Source organism: Charadrius vociferus, unplaced genomic scaffold, assembly GCF_000708025.1.
Source record: "Charadrius vociferus isolate BGI_N301 unplaced genomic scaffold, ASM70802v2 scaffold195, whole genome shotgun sequence".
In the NCBI taxonomy this organism is placed as follows: Eukaryota; Metazoa; Chordata; class Aves; order Charadriiformes; family Charadriidae; genus Charadrius; species Charadrius vociferus.
The window spans coordinates 3,249,585-3,267,684 of NW_009648539.1; the positions used below are offsets into that span (position 1 = coordinate 3,249,585).

The following is an 18,100-nucleotide window of genomic DNA, read 5'->3' on the forward strand; positions in this document are numbered from 1 at the left end:
CTAGTTTCTATGTAGTGACATAATAGAAATACAAAACTCGATAGTAGAGGATGTGTAGTGATTTGGTTTGCTTGTGGTTTTTTTTTTTTACTGTGAATAGGAACACAATGTTTTGATTTTTGTAGGACCTCAAACTTCTTATTTAGCTTAATTGCTGCCTTACTAACTGTATCAATTCAAGAAAGCTCAAGAAGTATTAGTAGTTTCCATGTTGTAAGGCATTATGAAATAAATAGTAGTATTGATGTAATATTGACATGTTTATGCTTTTTAAATAGACATTGTTGTCAGTAGGCTTCAAAGCTTGTTTTGGTTACAGTGTTCACAGGTTTCAGAAGAACTATTTGGTTTACTTGCTGTTGCTATTTTTTAAAGTAATCTTTGCAGCCAAGATCTATATAACTATTTAAATGTTATTTATAACTATGCTGCTGCAGAATGTTACTGATGGTAGGTGTATTTGTTGAACTAATGTTTTCCAAATGTAATTTTTTCTGTAAATATAATTTGAAATGTCCTATAAATGTCAGTAAAATCAGGGTAAAAAGTATTAATTTTGAGTTTATCTTATACTCCTTTATTTTGATCACTCTGTTCACGTATAATAAGAAAGTACAACTTTTAATTACAGTACCTGCTTTATAAAAAAGTATTACTCTTAGATACTCATCGACTTAATTGTTTCATGTGATTTAATTTATTTTTTTTTCCTAGGAAACTCTGAGCTGAAAGATAAAGAGGACCAGTTTGGGAGAACTCCACTTATGTACTGTGTATTGGCTGACAGGCTGGACTGTGCAGAGGCATTGCTGAAGGCTGGAGCCGATGTTAATAGAGCTGATCGTAGCCGAAGAACTGCTCTCCATCTTGCTGCACAAAAGGTAATTACATTAAAAGTGTTCTGCTGTTGTATAAACTTGTGGCATTCAAGACAGGTATAAAGGAGATTTTCTTTTATTGAATAAGCATGTTGTATCTTTAGAGGCTTTCATTATTTTAGAGGAAAAATAATGCTATGATTTTTTTAAAAAAAATGGCCCATCCTGAGGTAAATCTTTGGAGGGTTATTTTTTATTTTTTAATGTTTTTACTTAGTGTATTTGTAGCTGTCTGCAGAGACTGTATAATTCATTGCTGTTTTAAGAACTTGGATTGTCAAGGAGAAATAGTCCTTGTCTATTTTGGGATGGCCAGTTCTAAGCAAAGACTAAATTTTGTACACCCTCATACTCCTTAAGATGTTACTATTAATTTCAGGGGTTATAAGGCCATATACTGTTAATTATTAGTGCCATGTCTGAGAATTTCAAGTGTATGGACTACCAAATCCTTTCAAGGACTAAGAGGGAAATGCATTACTGTCTGGTTTTCCTTCTACAATTTCAGTCTGTATTATTGTTGTCCCAATTACGTTGTCCCACTGAAGAGGTGCTAAAGGAAGTATTCAACAATAAAATAAAAGGTAATTTAAAGTGTAACTTCAGAGCTGCAATAAATTTTGAGTGTGTTTAGAGCTCGGGAAGGTGTCCACAGTTGCGTAAGAATGAGCTAACTGCTGACAGCAGAAGAAAAAAAAAAAAAAAGATAGGTTAGCTAGCTGACGAAGAAGTTTGAGTTCATAAACTGAGAAAAAGACTCCACAGAGAAGATTGAAAACTCAAACTGAAAGGAACAGCTTTTTATTTACTGTTTTACCTTTTATAGTATGTTTAAAACTGTGACTGCTCAGAAGTTAAACTTGTTTTGGCTATCTAAGCTGTGTCTTTTGGTACCAGTTAGAGTGCCTGCCATGATTTTTGTAGCAAACCATTTCTATTCATAATTACTTGTCCCGTATTCACAATCATTCATATTGTTCAGATGTTTTATATATTTTTTAATATACTCTGCATTTTATTTTAGTTTAGTTAGTTTTACATGAAGGTAGCGGTAGTATGGCCACAGTATTTAGTAAGGAGGGATATATGCAATTGAATAGAGATCCATTTGGGAAGATTATAGGATGACATTGTTCAGTTACACTTGCAATGGAGTCAATAGGGACCGTGTGGTCTGTTTTACTGCTTCTGTTATTGGGAATTAAGTTTTCATCTGATATTTTAAATATACAAACTTCTTAGGTAAAAATGTTAGCTATTAAAAACTAGTCTGGCTGTGCTCTTGAAATGTATACAGTAATGCACTACATTACTTGAGTACCATCATAATTAGTTACAGTAAGTTATAGTTGAGTTAAAATAGACTAATTCATCTACTTGGTTACATACCATGACACCCTGAGGAAATATTTCAGTCATCATCATAACCTTGCCTCTACTATACCAGCGTTAACTTCATATTTCTAAGTGACCACCTTACTGTGAATGTTGTTTCAAAGATAGGTATTTCATAAACATAACAATGTCAGAGACTTACAAAGTTGCTCGAAGATACTATACTTGCCTGGTGTTCGTACAGGCTTTAGATTTTATGACCCGATAGGCAAATTAACATTTTAATAATATTAAAAACTTAATTTTAAAGCTATGTTTTCCTCAGGCTTTTAAAATACATTTTAGCATATTAAAACAATATAAATTCTTGTTTAAATCTTTGTCTATATGTTTATATTGTGAACATTTGTATTGCAGCTGTTCAAGGCAAGAGATATTTTGCCTCGGCATAATCCCCTTTAACTGCATGTGCTCTCCAGTTCCCTTATGTCGTGCTGCAATCATGAAAGGGCAGTTTGTACCATGCAATACTTGGACCATCTTAGATGTGTTTTCAGTTGACAGTGCAGCTGAAAAAAAAGGTACTGTCTTTATCTCATGCTGTTTTAGCAGAATATTTTATGCAGTCACCCACTTGTTGTGTAATGTACTAGATAGATGTGATTCACCCCATAGCCACGTAAGTGCTTGTGCCATCATAGTGCTGGGGTTGCAAAACGTGGTCAGGAGACAGCCTGCTTTGCCTTTGACCAACTGCTTAGCTGTCCCGTAAAACTTCATTCTGTGCCTTCTGAGCAGTTACTCACTATTGATGTCAGCTTACAAAATTAACATTTCATGTGTGTAAAACTTTGTCTTCAGACAGTGTAAGGTTCTTTCCTTTCTTTCTTGCCAGCTTCAAATAACCCTGCTAAGGTATTTGTAGAAATGCCTGCTCACTTGAGGTGAAGCTATTCCTGTTTTTCTGTCTGAAGACTTCATTGAAGGACTAGCTAACTAAAAGGACTGCCAATTTGTGTCTTTCAGTCCTAGTAAAATAGTTTGCATGGTTCTTTTTGTCCATGTTATAGAGCAAACATTCAGAAATGTGGCATAGCCCTGAGTTCAATCGTAAATTATCAGTATTAAGTAAAATGAATTAGGACTCTTAAGCGCCTTTCTTCTCTAGGATGGATTTCTGGTTGGATAGGGCTTAAATGAACAGCTGTAACGTTATTCCATTAACAATTACATAACTAGCTTCCAACTACACTGGTGTGATTTACAAACCTGGCTATAACTGGTCAGTTATACATACACATATGTACATACCTGTAGCAGTCTATTATTTTTTATTTTTATTTTTAACTTCCACCTTTCTGCAAGTTTCATACTTCCAGCTATTGTCAACAGAGGAACAGGCAACTTTTGCTCCCCATCATGTTTGTTACTACTGTTGTGTAAGGTTTTCACTTAGTAAAGCATTTCTTCCAGTCCTCCAAAATGCTAGCAATCACATCCAGTGATCAAAGTTCAAATTGTCATTAGTTAATGGTACAGAAGTTCTTCCTAAATTACAGGTAAAAATTACAGAATTACCCATGTGGTCACACAAAACATTATCTCATATGATACAGAGTCTCTCCTTAATCCTTCATCTTTTTCTAATGGCATCTCTAACTCCTTTTTAAGTAGTTACTTTATTATTTGCTGTTGTGTAGTTGATCTCCTCTTAGGTATTCTGGTGCACACAAGTGCTTTTGCTTGCTGTTCAACAAGTGTCCTAGAAGCCATCTTTCAGAACTCTTGAGTTGTCAAAAACAGCTCTATTTTGCTTTGGATATAAATAGTGTCAAAATTTCTGCACTTGATAAATGCTGTTCACAGTCTATCAAACAATTTTCTGATAGCATAGCTACACAGACTGACCCATGCTATTCCATGTTCTTTCAGTTCCAAGGGTTTCAACATAGGTAAAAAGTGAAGGTGATCTGATGATTTCAATAACCCTGTCTAATGTGGTTTTAATACCTAGGTCATCTTTACCAATCAATGAGGAAACTGAGTTCTCAACTCAAAGGCACTATGTCGTCCTTGTCTTGCCATGCTTCATCCAAATGGCTTTTGTCACTGGAGCATGTCTATAACGCAGTAGTTACCTGGAAAGATGTATCAGGTTGTCGACAAAGGGTTCTTGTAATCTCTCTGTCTCAGACTTCATTAATGTCATTCTGGGAGTAAGGGTTAGGATATTCTCTTGCTTAGTGGTCCACCTAGCCACCTTTCTTTGATAGCAGATTAAGAGTAAGTGATCTCACGCCTTTCTTTGCAGAAAGTTCCTGAAGTTAATAAGGCAGGGTCAGAAATTTCAGCTGTTAATACTACTGGAAATAGCAATGCTTTTTGAAAACAACTGTGGTTATACATTGATATGATAACCTTTGCTGAGTGATTGCTTAATGATAATAATTATGTTCTTAATGATAAGTCTGTTCGGTGATAGACATCCTTTGTATTCCAGCTTTTAAGCTTTACACATCTGCTGGTCTGGAAAATATTCTTAGCACAAATAAAGAGCTAGAAAGTTAAACTCTTTGCTTAAATGTAACAGAAATATCTTTTTCTCTTGATGGAAAATATTTAAAGTATACTACAATGCCATGTGAGACAATTGGGTGAGAATAACCTCAAGTAACTGTAGAAGTTTACATTGCAGACATCTAACTCTGAGCTGGTCATCTAGATTGCTTTTGAAGTTAATGCGCTTTAGGGTGCAGTTCGTTCACCCTAAAGTACTGACTAGCTAAGGCATTCTTTTAAGCATCTGACTAATGTAGTTTTTGATGTTGTTGGTGTCTAAATTATGACAAATGAATCTCACCCAGATCATACATTTTTTAGTAAGTCATCTTTTTCAAATCTTCATTGACATGATCTTTTGTAGTATCTGTCTTTTCTTCATCAGCCTTATAATGGAGATGTTTCAGTCTTTGTAGGCAGAAGGCCATGTAAATGAAGTTACCTGGTTTATCTTTTTGAGTTTTCTTCTGTTCCACTGTAAAGGTAGAATGTTTTGGTGTCTCTTGTTAAAATGGACAGATCTCCCAAGCAATTTTGAAAGGGTGCTCACCCTTTGAGGGGGGAAAAAAAAAAAAAAAAAAAGGGGAAAAAAAAAAAAGGAAAAAAAAAAAAGAGAGGTCAAGTCAACTTTAGAAAATTTAAATTAAAAATCAATCAAACAAAAAAGACCCTCAATACTCAAACCCACCAGAAAATGATACAAATTAATGCAGGAGTGCACCTTTGAAGATTGCCATAGAAGTTTGAGGACAGTTGTGACTTCTTGAACATGGATGTAATTTACTGGGAGCTGAAACAGTGACTGATTGCAACATAAGTAAAATCATTAACATAATTTGCCAGTGATTTCACACTGAGGAGTTGTATTATTATGTGGGTACAGATCATTTAAGCTGGTAGAACTTAGATTATTGTGAAATAAACATGATGTGGAGACAGATACGAGTACTGGGATTGCAGCTTAACTACAGACATTCATTTTCACTTGTAAGCATTCTGGTAGCAATTTGCTTCTAGTCCTAAATTGCAACTTGCTTAAACATCCACGTGTGATATTTCTGAACGGAAATGTTTCTGCATAGCTGAATTACCTGTATATGATTTTTTCATTTATCTTCCATTAAGTAATTCCAGTTTAATATAAGGAAAAAAACAGGCCTGTTTCTCCCAGAATTTTTCACAGAGGATGCTCACTTATTAGCAATCTGTTTACTCCAGGGAAGTAACTATCTCTATGAATTCCCCAAGCACAGCCTTTTGTGTTAACAGGGACAGAAGAAACAATTCAACAGTTTTGTTGTTGGATACTAATAATATGCACTTAAAATAATCAATCAGGATGCTTACCTGTCAGGAGGATATTAATTTTGGCTTCAGGAAGATTAATACCACCCAGTGGGAAAACGTGGCTTTTGTTATCTAGAAGGATTAAATATTCCATAAGTTATATTAATTCTTTGCTGACACAGTTATTGATAAATAATAGTACATCCAGGATGCAGTTAGGAATTCTGTGTAAAGCAGGAGGGTATATTTAAATGCTCTTTAATTGTAATTTTTCTTAAACTAGAAGAAATGGTTCTTCCTGTGTACTCACCAGTAACCATACAAGTAGCCTGTGGCAAGGATAAGACACAGCAGAAAATTAGAAACAGAAGGTAGTCTTTAGTTCACTTATTTTATGAAAGCTTATTCTCCAGTCTTATCTGATGGGTACAGTCAAGGTAGTCCAAGAGCCCCAGAACTGGAATGTTATTTCCCTTTTCTTGTCCAAGTAAAAGATGTTTGTAATAAAAGCTCCTAAATAAAATTTGTCTGGGAGCAAGCTTATGTGTTTTTCCCTCACTACCCTTTTCAAGAAGTATTTCTCAAATCATTCACAAGGTGTTGTTTGAACTGCATAAAAGAGCACATGCACTTCTAAGTTTCTTTCCCAGTCTATATAATGAAAATAAATAGTCGCAGTGTCTTTCAGAGATGATGGTGGTCAGTTCATGTTCTTTTTCGCCTAGGCTGGTAATGTTTTGTGATGGTCCCTTTTAAGTGAGAGCTCACAATAAGTGATATTAATTCTGTGCGTATGGGTTCATGAAGTATGAATGAACTTTACGTTCATTCTGTCATACTTTCATATGAACATAGAATTAAACTAAATGGGAAAAATCTGAGCAAACCAAGGTGTGAAACAGGAATTCTGGCCAACCAACCAGAAGAGGTGATTTTTTTTTTACATGCAGGACTATAGTTTCCTCTGTGTTTAATTAAGCCACAGACAATAACTGTGATACAAATGTTTTCTTTATTTCCCGAAACAAAAGGTTCTCTCTAGTGAACACAGCCTGAAGATGCTCAAGGGCAGAAGGCACAGTTCCTTGTATGTGATGTGTATTTATTACAGATAAGCTGGTCTCGCTACCAAAGGGTTGCTCCTGCCTGTGGCCTTCCCCTGACCCCTTTTCACAACTGTGGAACTGCTTACTGTTCAGTGAGTCGGCAGAAAATGAACTCTACAAAATAGCGATTCGTTTTCTGCCTGTTTAGCAAAAGTCCTCATGCTCCCAAATGGTTTTCACTATTGGTTGTGCTGATGCTACTGTTGATCTGTGCTGTAAGCCTAACTGAAGTGGTTAAAAATAACTACGGGAACAGTTTAGGAAGAAAAAATTCACATTGTTACAGGGAACTGATTTACAATATGGTCCCCCAGAAAGTTGTGCTGGTGCTGCTGAGGAGGAATAATACAGCAGCCAGAGACCATGCAGGGCTGGAATTTCCTAAATGAATCCTGACATCATGAAAAATATTCTTAAAACCTTAGATAAGAATTTAGCAGCATTCCATTTCAGTTGAGGGAGGATAAGGGAACCCTTTTGAAGGTTGCTTTTGTATGATGAATTGCAGCTGTGGCTTGCTTTCAGGATCTTGTATGTCTCTAATTCTGCTACAGACTGTTCTTTCGATTTTGTTAGTACTTCCATTTACCTCTGCATTAACCTGTCTTGACCATTGAGCAAAATATTAAAGTATGAAATGGTGACCTTGAAATCAAAGTTTTGGTCTCCTCTTATGAAACTCAGCATTCTAACATAGCTCCAGGGCATCTTAAATTTCACTGTTTGTCCACTGAAATGTGCAGGGTGGCTTGGAACATGTTCATACACAAAAAATAATACAAGATAGAAGCATCTTGTGGAGACCAGTGTTAGGTAAGCCCTTTTGCATGTAGCTAGAGAGATAAATGACTGGTCTGAAAATGTCCTGGGAAAGCAAGCAACACTAGATATTAGGAGAATGGTCAGAACACTGCCTGCTTTGTATATTATTCAACTTCAGAAATTTTGTATCTTCATTCATTAGTGCATCACAGACGTGAAGGAGTGGGAAGGCATTCGGAATCATAGAATCATAGTTTAGGTTGGAAAGGACCTTGAAGATCGTTGAGTTCCAACCCCCTGCCATAGACAGGGACACCTCCCACTAGACCAAGTTGCCCAGGATTCAGTTATAGTAAAAGTTATAGAGCAGCATAGTTGAAGCCAATTGGACCCCAGCTTCCTATGCGTACTTTAGCTTTCTGTAAAAGCTTGACAACAGTTTGTTGGTATGGAGAGCTTGATTTGGGCATTACTTTGCAAGATGAATACGTGATTCTAATATTTTCAGGCAATGTCTTTTCAGCTTACACTCTTTGACATTCCTTGTAACAAGATAAGAGCATGCACATTGTTGGCTGCACATTAAGTGTTAAGTCGCTATAGTGGTATCCAGCAATCATCTGTCTCTACTGTCAAACTGTGGGTTAAAATCTGGCCAGTTCTCTTGTCTACAGAAGAGAAAACTAGAAACACTGTTTTAGAAGTCAGGTTTCAGTTGCACAGTAGCTACCAAGGCATCTGAATCTGATTTCTCACTGCTTTAACATTAGTATACAAATGGTTTAAGACAAGGTTATGCAAAAATTTACATGCCAAAGTAGCTCTTTTGACTTCAAGTTCAAGATCAGAATTTCAGAGTAGCTAAAGATCAGACTCTGTCTCTATACAGACTGCATTGATAAATATGGTATGAAAGTCTGTAGGCTATGGCACATGTAAAATTAACTGTTTTAAATTATTTTAATAAGTGTTGGTTACTCAACTTGCTTATTCCTATAAACTATGTTTGAAAATATTGCTCGCAATTTGTGACTGCCTCCCTGAATATACCTACTTTGCAGCAGTCATTTTGAGCATCAAGGGAATTATCGCATGGCTAAACAAAAAATGTACTGTCTGTCATTGTCTTTGGATAGGAGTGGATTGTGAAAGAGAACAAATAAAGCTGGCGGCGGCACTAAAATACATTATACTATAAATATCTGACAGGTTGGCTCTATAGCCTGCTGTAGACAGAATGCTTCTATCTACTTCCGTATGTAATAGCAAAATACTATTTAGAGTAGTAGAAGTGAAAGCTGAAGATGGATGGGGGAGGTTTGAAAAGGGGATTTGCAGCAGGAGCACTTGTGGCTTATTTAGGCAAATACTATATAGTAGAGTATATTTGTGTGGAAAGGGATGGACCGGACCAAGCGTAGTGGCTTCTCTTTTACATGCATATGAAGTGGTGATCTCCAGTTGCCTGGGGCAGTTGATGACTGGCAGCTCTCATTGTAGTATCCATATTTTGAAGGATTTTGTTTTAATTGTGAGAGTTACAAACCTAATTTAAAAGTAGAAGAAAGAATAAAGACATCCAAGGGTTTTGTGAAGATGAATGAATTCACTCTTGCTACGTGTAAAGGATGTTCAGATATGATTCTCGGGGAGGCACATCTCCTGGGACACAACCTGAAAAACATAGCGGTATATGATTTCTGATTCTGACCTATAAGGATGGAAAATGTTCACCCTTATCAAGAATAGTGATCATACACCAAATATTATAAATAAGTATGGCAGAAGAAAACTCAGGAATAACGATGGGGGAGCCAGCTCATCGGGTTAAGTCTAATATTTATACAAAGACATTTAGAGATTTTTCGGATATGATTAGAAATGAAGACTAGTAATTTTTCTTCATGACTTGGCACCAGCTAGTCCTCTAGTATAACATTGGTTTTTTAGCCATCATAGTTAAAGATTAAAAAAAAAAAAAAGCTCTTAAAATAATAAAAGGGTAAAAAAATCCCAAATTAGAATATTTTTAATGAGCTAGGTAAAACCAAATTATGAGAGTGATATGTATTCTTTCCCTATGTAAACAAGGTATGTTTACATAGGAAATGTAAAAGAATGAGAATCTGCTAAATAAGAACAAACCGTAGCAGTGACTATAACGTAGGATAAGTAGGAGGTTTATAATATAAACAGTAGGGGAATTTTTCATGATGGAAAAGCCGAACAGCTCCCGAGAACACTGTGGGCTGCCTGTCGCCAGCGTAGGCATAAAAGTCTTTGTGTGACTAAGAGTTTGGAAGGAGTTCGCTGGGCTCCTCCCTGGTGTGGAGGTCTGGGTCAGACATGCCGCTAGGCGTCTTCTTTGGCACAGGTGGGTGCTGCGGGGGATGCTCCAGCCTGCGAGTGCGGAACTCGGCTGGGTTTGGGAAGGACAGAATGGTATTAAAACCGTTTTTGTTTTTTTTCACTGCAAATGAGAACATATCTATTAAATGGTACACTACATTATTTGAAAATAAAATATTTGTCACTTTGCAGTGATTTATTATATTTGGAGCACATTTTAGAGCAGTATAGTAATAATTTAGATTTATTCCTAGAAATATTATATACAATTTCAACTTTTCAGTATTTTTACCAGTTTGCTTGAGTTTTGCGAGACCCAACTTACCCGAAAGTCCTGTAGGTTCAGTTTTTCTTCAAGCAATAGCAAGCTTAAGGGCTCTGTTTGCCAAACTATTCATTTAAATATCTACATTTTGTGATATTACTGAACTGAAATGCCCGTCTTTTCAAGAGTTTAATCACCTGTGTTTGATTGAAATGATTAACATGTGTTCATCCCCAAGAGTATTTTGTAAACCTAAGAATATAAAACAGTCTGAGGACAAATACTACACAATTTGATTATTTTTTTTACTGAATAAGTCTTTTTACAGTGTATAGATTTTCTAAAATAGTATTATATTGCACTATATCTGTATGACGTACATGTTGTGCAGGAACATTTTCCTCAGTTAAACTGTAGATTTTTCCAAAGTAGAATAGCAAATACTCATATCTTATGTCTTCTTTAACTAAAGAAGCTTTTATTTTATTGAAGTTTGAATGTAATTTGATTTAATATTTTATTGTTAGTAAGTAATTTCAGACACATAGGAATCCTTTGCTGGAAAATACATTCTTTTTAGCATAGTTGAGAAATCAACTAATTAATTATGGCAGGGCATTACTAATTGCTTTTTAACTGTTTCAAGAACTTGTTTATTTTTACTCATGTTATTTTTGTGATTGCATGATCTTAACAATGTTCCTGTGGTTGTGGTGTTTTATTTTGGGTTTCTTTAATGTTCTCTTCCTGTCATTTGGTGCATTAAACAGCCACAGTTCAGAGACTGTGCCTCTGATCCCACTGTTAATGTTTTTGGATAGTATCACTGTAAAAATAATAAATGTTGTTGCTGCTTTTTGGTTAGCCTTAGAGTGATGTGACTTGTGAGGTCTTATGTTACTAGATGCTGCATATTGTCCTAGAAACAGACTTTTTATTCTTGAGAAACAATTGAAGAAAATTTATAATGATAAATTCAAATGATGTATTCTTGGCTTATGTCACTCGACTAAAAAGAAAGGAAAATTTCGTAGATATTAAATGGAATAGCAACTGTAACATCTATCTGTCACGTAGCTCACTATTGAGATTCCTTTTTCAATGATGCAAATCCTTGCCTAATAAGAACACTTCCCAGCTCATGCTTGGTTTTCTGGGGTTAATTTTCCTGGAGTTTCTGCCTGGGCTTGAGAAGAGCTCTGTACAAAGGGAGTCAGTACAGCCTAGTGGAGAGCAGAGTCATAAGCATTTGCATCTCTGGAATGTTTTTATTGACAAACGGTAGTCTGCTATTGACATTTGTGTCCCTTGATGATACTTCTATCCTAGCTTATCTTTGCTGGTCAAATGCCTTAATTGTTCTGGCCTTTAATTCAGTCAAAGTTGGAGCACGAGTGGAAGAGAAAAGAGAAGGAACAGGTCTAACGGAGCATCAAGCTTGAGCTGTGAAGCTGCTGGCAACGATCAACCTGTCATAATGTTATGATTTGTTCATTTTTATACCATTTATTAGCCTTTACTTGTTGTGCCATTTGGCCTCCAGGGCAGATAAAGTGCTGTCTAATTTGGTAGGTTTGCTTCTGTCAGAGTGGCCTCGACAGAGAAGGTGTTAGCTGTAGTGACAAATAATCAATAGCTGTCGTTGTCATGAGGAACGTGAGTAGTTGGGCCTTTCATCTGGAGGATTAGAGGTCTAATTGGATTGAGAATAGGGAGGGTGGGCTGTTGGGTAACCCTGTCAGCTATGTTAAGCTGTCAAATGTCAGCCTTCCTGAAAGGAAGAAGGGATGGTTAGCTTTCAGAAACAAGGAAGAAGACATATGAAAGCTTTTTAAAAAGTAATAGATAGAAAAGTAGAATAGGCTAATGTACGCTTTAACCCCTTCTTGTTTAATTATATATCTCTCCAGTTAATGAGGATGTGTGGTGTATCTCGCTTGCTCTCACACACACACATAGACAGAATTTGTGTGAAATGGATTTGGCAGCGTGATACCAAATCAGACTGGTTCTGTGTCTTCAGAAAAAGCCAGTTAACTACTCGGATGGGAAATATAAATGCAAAAGATTATGACATAAGAGTGAAAAATACCCACCAATGGAGGGAATCACTTAGCAGAAGCTATAAAGAGACTGAATATTTTGTTTTAATATTTTGTTTAAAGATTTGGCAGTCTGATAGTACCAATATGTTTTTTGAGATATAAGCAGTTGTTTCAATGTTGCTGTAAGTAGAATAAACACTATGTTCCAGTCCTGCACTGGACAGTAAAATTGTCAGCTGAATTTTGTCTGTATTTTTGTACAGTTGTTGCTTTTGATCCCTTGCTCTCTGCCTGTTTCTTGGAGAAAGATTTGCGCTGTTCTAAAGATAATAAATCCAAGGAAAGAGCCGTTGTGCTAGTAGAACAAATAAATTTTTTCAGGTTAATGTCTCAGAAGGTTTACAGTACTAATATTTGCTTTACCTGAATAAATAATAGCACTAGATTTTACAGGAGGATTTGTTCATTTATAAAATTACGAAAATAGTGATTTCTTTACTTGTCATGTTATTTTGTCACTCTTTTTCAAACAAGTCTTAACTGTAACCATACCAGTATCTCCTTTCTCTATGTAACATATTTTTCCTGAAATCTATAGTACCTGGCCAGAGTTATCCTTTATATAACTGGCCATCTCTTACAAGAAGCTAGCATCCTTAACTGCTGATGACCTTGAAATAGCAGTTTTTAGAGGGGAGGGTGGGGGGAAGGGCCCTTTATTTTGTAGTGGCTAATTTTAAAAAAGGCAATTTTATATTTTTCTTCTTTTTTATAAGATCCTAGATTTTTTTAAAATCTCATCGTTTTTTTTTCTGGTTTTGATCATTTATTCTATACTAGTGGTTTTACTATTGGTGTTTCAGTTTGGATTGATTCTCCTGCTGCTCGTCTCTCTTCTACACCACTTATTGATGTCCGTTTGGACTCGTGACAGCGTATTTACTAGTGGTCTGCTGTAAATACTGGCAAACCCATCCTTAATCTCAGTTTTATCTCTGTAGGTTAGTGCAATGCTCTGAGTATTTCAGAAGCAGAAGTCTTGAACGTATTGTCTGTTATCATGCTTCAATGGTTAACGTGTCATAAATCGTGTTTTTTTTCCCCTTTTGGGTTGGCTGCCATGGTCTCAAAGACCCATCTTTGTGTGAGAATCTGGATTCATGCATCTTGAATAATTTTTGCTTTTGCAATTAGTTTTTGTACCTCTGTCATTTCTAGTCTAGGCTTTATCAGAACTAAACTTCTGACTTTTCTCATAATCCAGTTCTCCTGCATCATCTTTCTCTGTCTGTTTTGTTTCATTGCTTCCCCAGCTCTCACTTGGTATTTAGTTTTGAGTCTGTATAATCTGGTATAATTACATTTAACCTTAGGGAGTAAGCTATAGGAAGACAGATGAAAAATTGAGATAATGACCTGCTTTTGTGTATTTGATTGTGGTGAATATAGCTGAGATTGCTGAGCTGCAAGGGAAGTATTATGCTGCTGTGGCCAGGTTGGCTTCAGTATCCACAATATCCATGAAGCTGACCCGTGTTTCTACACTCTGTAGTTTGTGCTATAGAAGCACTGTAATAAAATGGGCTTTTTCCTGGTAATAAAATAAGCTCTGGCCCATTTATTACTTTAAGTTTTTTAGATAATATTTTAGCTTATTAAAAATCTATCCATTCTTCTGAAAAATTATTTTTTGTCAAGTTCCTGCTTTGTTTTTATTCATTGTGATAAGTGTGTCATAATTCAGTATCTTGATTTCTAGAGCTTTACCTAGTACTTGCTACAAAAATCCTTGCCCCTTTTTTTTTTTTTCCCAGACAATTTCCTTCCCATGGCAATGATCTGTGGTTTCTCCATTTTCTCCCCTCCTTAGTCTATCTAGAACATCACTATTGGTGCTGTTCTTTCTCTTCTCCTCCAACAATGTCACAGCTATTTTTATTAACCTTATTTCATTGTACAAACTATTCTCTCTCATTTTCAAGCATGATCTAATTTCACTTCTCTGCATCTCTTCTCTACTTCGTGCTCTGTTAACTCTTCTCCTTTCTACCATTTGGCTTTATATCTTCTTTTACCATGTTTCATGTGCTGGAAATAAGCTTTCATGATCCAGGCTGCCAAAGAGGATATTGTCAGGCCCAAAACATATATTGTATTATCATATTAGTACCTCTGTTGAGCTATCTTGATTGCAAGCAGTTCAGATTTCATTAAAAATGAAAAAAGAAATATCTCCAACTGCAGTGATTTAAAAAAAAAAAAAGGAAAATATGAATGAAGTGTAAGTCTTGGTGGCAGAACATAGAGCAGCCCTGCTTGTATTGTGTTTCTCCGTGAAAAGGAACTAATTCTGCACAGCATATGGAATGGTATCTTAAGTATCTGCAAAGCCAGCTGGTAGAATTACTTTATTTTAATCTATCAAATTCACGGGCATACTTTTGTGAGTAAAATTCGAAGAGTATCTGGGTAATAACTTGGCCATTGTTACTTTTTCAGATCTTTTCTCAGTTCTCTTTTGTAGTGATAATTTTTCAGGCTGATACCAATGAATAAAATAATTCATACTAGTTTATGAAGAAAGTCAATTAAAAGAATGAGAAGGTAAAGTGATCTTGTCCTTAAAAAAAACATCTTAAGTGACCACATAAGGCTAAAAAAATAAATATTGGTGCAAAACTTAAACTCAGATATTTTGTTGGGAAGATGGACTAGAACTGGACAGGAGGCAGCCATGCTTTAGGACAGTTAGGCAAAATTTTGCCCAGCAAAGGCAGGTACTTTGTATAGGCATAAGCAGGGCTTTTTCTACACAACATTATTCCACTTTGCTTTATGTTTGGCTGTTTTTAGTTGACATAATTATGCTGGTTTTCAACTGCTAGGTCTCTTTTACATACTGTTATCAAATAGCTGTCCCCTCTCTCTCATGTTGTTTTATTCAAAGGATAGGTGAAAATTTCTCCAGCATTTGAATTTGAAAATTAATGGTTGCATTTTAAAAATCTGATTCTTTCTAAACATAGTACTATATTTGGAGCGTTATGGTTCATATCTGAATAGATTTCATTTTGTTTCACTTATTGCTGTTCCTTTAGCATGTTTAGTGTTGTGGCGTCCCTCAGTGCACAAGAGACTTGCCCAGCTCTTCTCCAAGGACATTGATGTCTGCTGCCAAGTCTGTATCTTAAAAAATAGCTTTGCAGGCAAAGGCATCTCCCTGTTTGAGTGTCCTTTATAAAACATCGTTCTTGCATTAATTGCCCCTCTGCAGCTGACCTCACAACTGATCTTCAATGTTACAAGAAGAAATATTGTTGTTGGGACTGAGAGGCTGCTTACTTGTTTGTGTCCAGTCTTGGCACTGACAAATTAAAACGGGACTATCACTAGTATTAGCTCATCATTTTGGTTTAGTTCAGTTTTGTGAGCTGTTTGGTGATTTCTGTTTGAATCAGGTGACTTTTTCCAGGTATTCTGTAGTAAAAAGTGAAAGTATGTATTTTCACTGATTATAGATGTTATTCTAATTTTAAGTGAATTAGTTTTTTGTTAAAAGCTTCCACATAAACTTCAATGAATGTAGTACCAGCAATAGATCATTTTGAAACAGGACACCTTTCTGCTGAATTCTCCAGCAATCTTCTATCAGGTGTCTGACACGTCCTTAATCTGATGCTCAGGCTTGTCATTTGAATCAATAGTATACTAGATAGGATGTCTTCAGAATGCAAGGCTATTGCTATAGAAGGTATTTAAAAAATAAATTCAGATCTTATGGACAGCCTCAAACTCCAGGAGCACTAATCTTTCATTTGTCTCTCTTTTTGTCTGTACACAGTTGGTTAAATTGTTGATTAAAGAGAATTAGGTGAATCACACTCAAGTCAAAATGGATGTGTATAAACTACATAAGCAAATTCTGTTGTTTCCTGGAAAGTGACAGCTAATGTCAGCATTTCATAAAATAAAAAATTAGTTTAACTGGCCTATTAAAGTTATGATTTTTTTATATTTGTCACACATTTTTTTTATTAATGAGGAACGAAGAATTAATGAATAACGCTACCAATTTTTATTAATGAGGAATGATTTATACTGAAATATTAAGTGATTTACGTTATGAATATCATCTGTATATGTTGAGCCTTCTGATGGGAACACACACAGAGGACATGTTTTGTCAGTGTTCTGTTAGTATGGTATAGATTTGGGAAGACTTTAAGAAACACCAAGCTTGAATTGTCATTTTAACTGCCTATAGTCTGAACAAAGAGAAATAAATCTAGTACTTTTACTACCACTAGGATGTAGTTTGACTAGCTAACCAAGGCTTTGATTTATTTACCAGTACTGTAAGTAGATTCTGACTTCATTTTAGATCTCGGGCGTCACTGTAGTATCTATAGAAGCTATAAACTATTAACTATATAAAAGTAGTATCAAGTGTCTCAACAATTACTTAAAGTAAGGGTAGACCTACCTTTATTGAAGGTTATTTTCATTATGGGTTGTCTGTCTAATTCTGTAATAGTTCTGGAAATGGCCACTGTTTCATAAAATAGAATTTGGCATGTAGATTTGTAATTATTTCACACGGTGGCTTGTTATAGGGCTTCAGATGTTTGAAATATACTAAAATCAATTAAAAGATGTGGATTTATTTTCAAATAAAACAGCAGCTAAAGTCATAACAAAAAATTCTGGGAAGACAGGCTCAACAATAAGTATATATGAAAAGTGTTCATTTTGCAAGTATTGTTCCGTCCAGGAGTCTGTGAGGACATCACATGCACAGGCCTTTAGAAGGGTGCAATTGAGAAACACAAGGCAGTAGTGACAATGTTCTCTGGTCAGAGCTATGCTGAGTAGCAATGGCAATTAATTTGCTTCCAGAATGAAATAGTACTGCACAAAATTGGGATAAAAAGTGAGAATTTTGACTGGACTTGTAGCTGTTACTGTGAACTTGGTTTTTAGGTAGAATACTGTTCTTTATAACATTTTAATTAGATTTTTAAATAGAAATCTGGACATAGCATAGAAACATCTCTAGAATAATGGAAAATCACATGAAGTCTGTCTAAATGTAGGTTTGTCCTCTTAAAGCATGAGCTTATACAATTTAAAAGTTTCTGTGTATAAGCAGATTATGGAGGATTTATTTTTTCTTGCTAAAATGCTTTTAAGCAACCATCCTAATTTGTCTTATGTTTCTGGAAGAGAGGTGGGAAATTTAGGAGGCATTAGGTAATGTATGTATAACTAAGCAATAAGAGACTGGGACATCTGCAGAATATCAGGTATGTGAGGTATATAGATAATTACTAAAAATGGAAAGAACATTGTAAATATGGACATAAATCCAGACATTGCTAGGATTCGAGAAGAATGTGAATTTGTGAAAATGCTAGTTTTGAAAAGAAAGACATATATTTCAGGGATGTATTTTCTTAGTTTTTTAACACAACTCTTAGTTCAAGACTGTTCAACTTAAAGCCATTAAGATGAAGA

At 35.5% G+C, this 18,100-nt stretch overlaps 1 protein-coding gene across 1 annotated transcript in view; it reads left to right on the forward strand.

The window, feature by feature from the left end:
* The window catches only part of INVS (inversin), a 94,851-nt gene that overhangs the window by 8,231 nt on the left and 68,520 nt on the right, over positions 1-18,100 (forward strand). Inside the window, exon 2 of the mRNA XM_009885883.1 lies at positions 715-881. Within this exon, the coding sequence (XP_009884185.1) occupies positions 715-881 (167 nt within the window). The remainder of the gene's footprint in view (positions 1-714; positions 882-18,100) is intronic.